This window comes from Lepidochelys olivacea, assembly GCF_965140295.1.
Source record: "Lepidochelys olivacea isolate rLepOli2 genome assembly, chromosome: 1".
Taxonomy (NCBI): domain Eukaryota; kingdom Metazoa; phylum Chordata; order Testudines; family Cheloniidae; genus Lepidochelys; species Lepidochelys olivacea.
This window is the reverse complement of record NC_140411.1, coordinates 260,430,663-260,435,724: the sequence shown is the minus strand read 5'-3', so window position 1 is coordinate 260,435,724 and position 5,062 is coordinate 260,430,663. Positions and strand designations below refer to the sequence as shown.

General features: G+C 49.9%; 1 protein-coding gene across 1 annotated transcript; it reads right to left on the bottom strand.

The window, feature by feature from the left end:
* Positions 1 to 890: 890 nt before the first annotated feature.
* On the bottom strand, positions 891 to 4,514 carry ATF4 (activating transcription factor 4). Its single transcript, XM_084649266.1, has 3 exons — positions 4,303 to 4,514; positions 2,778 to 3,089; positions 891 to 1,826 (listed from the first exon to the last, which is right to left on the bottom strand). Exons 2-3 carry the CDS (start codon positions 2,992 to 2,994, stop codon positions 979 to 981), a joined length of 1,065 nt encoding a protein of 354 aa, XP_084505392.1. The 5' UTR covers positions 2,995 to 3,089; positions 4,303 to 4,514; the 3' UTR covers positions 891 to 978.
* Between the last annotated feature and the right edge of the window lie 548 nt (positions 4,515 to 5,062).

The window sequence follows — 5,062 nt, the reverse complement described above, 5'->3', positions numbered from 1 at the left end:
ACCATTTAAGCTACTGCCAATGATTAGTGATTCCTCAAATGCCAGTAACAGAAAATACACCACAGCTGTTCTGAATACAAACATTTGAGTGTTTTCAGTTGACTAGCATGAAGATTAATCACGGTCACATCAGTGACAGCCTGATGAATATGTATAAATCAACTTCACTTCTGATCAGTCTAATTTAGCTTAAATTGGGGCTTTAGAAATGGACATGTCTAAAGCTATTCCAAGTAGTAACAGATCCCCTTAATTCCAAAAATAAATGTATCAAGTTGTGCTATTTTAAATGGATAGCATCAACTTGGAAAATCACTTGTCTGCAAGTTTTATAGCTAGTACACCTCTAAATAGGAGACTAAGTTAGGGGAACCACATTTTCTGTTGCTACAAAAGCAAACATGAAAAGAAAAAGTGTACTAGTTTCAAGAAAGTGCTTTTTTTTATGTTCACCTTGCCCCTTTAAGGACCTAGTAAGTACATTTTTCAGATACTTCAACATTGCAGTTGTGTTCTAGCTCTCATGAGGCTTCCTGTATGACAGCTATTGTGTCACGTGCACCGATTCAGGGCAGACATAAGTCACAAGTAAATGGATCAACCTAGTAGATTAAGAGCCAAAGCTTGAAAACAGTGCCAAGCAGTGAAGTGCATTTGGAAATCTACAGCATGCTGGGTCTTCCTCCAAACCCCTATCCCAGTTTGCTTGCAGTCTCCAAATTCTACTCCAGTAGCAGGGCAGCTCATTTATTTTAAACATGGTCTCCATTCCATTAGCTAGGGAGTCTAAGAGGCTACCAAACTCTTGCTTATAGACAGCCAGAGACTGTAGTGAGAAAAAATGATCCATTCATTCAAGTGCACCCCTCCCTGACACACAAAAACCCAACTTACTATTAAATAATTTATTAGGCAATAATACACAACTTTTAGCATCAAGCTCTTATGTACATGCACTTAGAACTTCTACCGACTACCCTACTCGGGGACTTTGGCTCTTTTGCCCTTGGCCTTGCGGACCTCTTCAATCAAATCTTTCAAATACTGGATTTCTTTGCTCAGGGAATCGGCCTTCTCCTTCAATGCCTCATTCTTCTGCTCTAGCTCCTGGCACTCCCCAGACAGGGCCTCCTGTTCTGCCCTCTTCTTCTGCCGGTAACGTGTGGCAGCTGTCTTATTCTGCTCCATCTTCTTCAGTTTTTTATCAGCTCTTTTTTCTCCCTTCACCTTTGCTGACACTACCTTCTCAGCAGGATGATCATATGGTTTGGACCGCACTGAATCACAAATGGGGTCTGTGGGAAACTGACTATCATTGAGAGATTCTACAGAGGTGGTTGGACTTTGTTGGGGGGTCCCCAGATAAGACTCTGGGCTCATGCATATTCCACTATCATCTGAGTGGGCTTCCTCCTCTTTCTCCAACTTGGGGAACACCACCACAAATGTGGTGGCTTCTGCCTTTCTGTCTCCTTCCAGTACATCAACTTCACTGCCTAGATCTAAACTAAAAGATTGGTCTGGAGTGGAATTCAGGGATCCTGGGGAGAGGGGAAGAGACAAAAGGAGAGTGAGTGAGGCCACCTGATCTACTCCAATTGGAGATTCAGGGTGATGGATGATTGGGTCAGTTATCAGTGGAGGTTCTTTGTCGTGAATTTCCTGGGTAGGAGGGTCTAATAGATCACACGTGTCTTCCAACGTGGCCATGAGCTCGTCTGGAGAGACGGTGGCTTCCAAATCATCCATTCCTAACAGGGCATCAAAGTCAAATTCCTTCAGATCCATCTTCTCCACCATCCAATCCATGCCTGAGAAGGCATCCTCTGCAACATACAGAAACTTAATTACCATAAAAGAACAACAGTCACTCTCAATCAACTCAAGCCTTCTGAAAAAACTCAGGATGCAAAATATTTTGCTTATTTTTTTCCTCCATCCATCCCCTTGTTGCTAAACTTTCACATGCAAATTTATCAAATCTAATACTTGCAACATTCTTCTGCCATCACTTTCATATGTTCTGCACAGTAGAGGGCTGCTTATGCCTAATTTTTAGGCCTCACCCAGACTGGACCCAAGCCCACCTGACTGGGGGGGGTCAAATTGTTCTCTGACCTAACCCCAAGCCAGCACCACCACTGCTTCATGCCCATGGGGTCAGCTCTCATATATGTGCCCCTTGGGTTGGCACAACAGTACATCAATCATCAGCTTCGTGGCTCTGCTCCTGCCATCCACTAGCATGAGAGACTCTTTGGCATGCACACTCACTGTGCTGTGGACTGAGGTTTCTGGCAGGACAAGAGGCTGCACCAACCTGACTCCAAGAGGGTCTGGTTGTTTTCCCACCTGATACTTGTCATTTGTTCTGGGATGAGTTGCAGGGCTCTACCATACAGGACAAAATAACCCTGATAGTGACTTATGACATTCCACTTTTCTCTGGCTCCTCCAATCTCTACATAGAATTGAAGTGTTTGGGGAGAGACTTCTAAGAGGTAAGTGAAAGCAAATGACAGCAACATTCTCGTATCTTGTGGGACTCTTCCCCAAAGTATAGGCTTCTGAACCATATGTGGAACATGGAGGGAGATGCTCGATTCTAAACAGACACTGCTGTTTCATCATTTAAACAGCTCACTGGTTAATTATAACAATGGCAGAATGTTAAGTGATATGCAAACATTTAATGCTAGGACACTAGATGGGAATACTCCCTAGTCTAAACTGATCCAAATTAATATATTTCCTTTGTGAATAAAGTAATGCATTACCCTGGCTGTTATCTGTGTTTTTGCCCAAACTATCCACAGCCAGCCAATTGGAGGAGACTGCCTTAGCCTTGTCGCTGGAGAACCCATGCGAACGGAGGGGCTTGGCCACCTCCAGGTAGTCATCTAGAAGTCCTAGGCTTTCCTCAGCCACCGAAGACAACTGGTTGAAGGGGGGCAGTAAATCCCCCAACGGCATCTCGTTGTTCAAGAGGCTCATCCTGGTGATGTTTTAATGCTTTTTTGTCAAAGAGTGAAGATGAGTAGGTGTCTTTGTCAATTACAGCAATGCTGCTGTGAGGTGGTTTGAAAAACCTGGAGCAAAGATAAAAGATGATTTGTTATATAGCAGAAACAGCCATTTGTGTTTGATTTGACTTAAATACTGACTGTTCTCCACTGGTGTAGAAATGTCACTTTCAACAAAACAAAAACATTCCACTATCAAAACCAGGTTATGGAACACTAAGCTGACTGGGGTTGCCTCCCTTTTCAGGATCTCACTTTTCCTGTCAGGCACATTCTTTGCACTTTGACCCCGTCCAAGCCTATCTCAGAATTCTATCCCCACAACAGGGCCATATGGTAACACCTAACATGGTGCTTATTAAGTCTTAACAAAAGGGCCACTCAAGTTTCCTCGTGACCAAATATGGTCATAGCTACTGTCCATATGCCCCACCCACCACTCTGCGGTGACTCATGCGCAGCAGGACTCTTGCGCCGAAGCCAAGCTGCAGCCATTTCATGTTCCTGCTCCTGGGCCTCTCTCCCCACCCTATACATAGGCGGCCATTTTGTGCCTCCTGCCACGTTTCCACTGGGGCTACTCCCGGCAGCTGCTGGCATCCAAGAGCCGAGAGGCGTTGAACAGCTCGGACTCCCGGCCAGTGGCCAGGGGAGGAGAGCGCTTACTGCGCAGCTCGGAAGAGGACACTTCAGGACAACATGGGCTGCCGCCTGGAAACTCAACCAGGGCTTACAGAATCGTGGGGCAGCTGGGCGAGAGGCTGAACGAGCAGCCTGCCCCGTCCGTGGCTGCGGCCATAGCACTGCTCCCGAGACCCGAGCCCTGGGGACCCGCGCAGCTCCAGAGGCTCGGCGTGGAGAGGCGGCGAGAGACAGAGTTCAGGGCTCCAGAACCATGTGCCGACCCCCCCCCCCCACCGGATGGAGCGCTCCAGCCCTGGCTACGCGAAATAGTTTCTCCCTGGGCTAAGAGGAATTCACCCCCCCACCCCCTCAATATGGTATTTCCCAGTAACGCGCTCACTCCCTAACAGGGAATGGAAACGCGCAATGGAACGTTCAGAACGTCTCGAGCGGACCATTCCTCTCCCTCCGCCCCCCTTCGCGAGAGACCAACTCCCTCGCTACGGACTACACCATTCTCAGCCCTCCCTCCCCACCGGGGGAAAAACCATTCGCCAACATAGGGGAGACCTTCTCAGCGCCTTATCCCCTCCCCCGCTCGGCCAGATCATGCCCGGTGGGGGACCGGGGGCCCTGCCCCCACCCCCGTACTCACGCCATGGTTGCAGACGCCGGGGATGGGCCGAGGACGCCGCTGCTGTTGCTGCGCCCGCTGCACTGGCCGATGCCGCTGCTGGCCCTGCCGCCGTTACCAAGCCATGGCGGCGGCAGCGAGGCTCCTCCGGGTCAAGCGAGTCCTAGCTGCGCCCACGCCCTCAACCACCCAGAGCCCTAAACAGACAGAGAGACAATGAGAGGGCGCGTCCCGCGCTCCCCCCTTATATAGCTGCCGCCTGTCTTCCTCCACAAAATGAGACCCGGTAACACTGTATCCTTCCGCCACATTCACCGCGCGCTCAAAATTGCCTGGACGATTCGAAGGGCTCTGTGCCCAGCTACCGTCCCCTGCCTGGCTAAAGGCACCGCGAATCTTGGTCTCGCACACGGCAGAGGTCGGGTCTAGCGAACACTCGGCAGAAGGATCACAGGGACTATTTTATCCCACTCTAACACTGTACCTTATTGACTAGGCGTGACGTCACGCACAGACAGGGGCGGGGCCTCACAGCGCCACCGGCTGAGCCAGGCCAAAGACGGGCTCCGAGCTCAGCAAGGCACAGGGAATACCACGTGGTCTTGTAAACCGCTGATTGGCTGATATCGCGCGTTCACGTATGCTGCGGGCTACCATTGGTTAGGGCAAGAGAAAGACGCAAACGGCGGGAGCCGCAGCTCGGAGAGGGGCTGCGCCTCGGCGCTGAATGGCGGGGTGGGCAGAGCCAGGGGGCCTGTGTGGAGAGCCCGGGTGCTGCAAC

Coding starts and splice junctions, on each gene's coding strand:
- ATF4 (XM_084649266.1), bottom strand. CDS start 2,994: ATGAGCCTCTTGAACAACGAGATGCCGTTGGGGGATTTACTGCCCCCC. Junction 1,827..2,777: donor AAACACAGATAACAGCCAGG/GTAATGCATTAC, acceptor TGTATGTTGCAG/AGGATGCCTTCTCAGGCATG.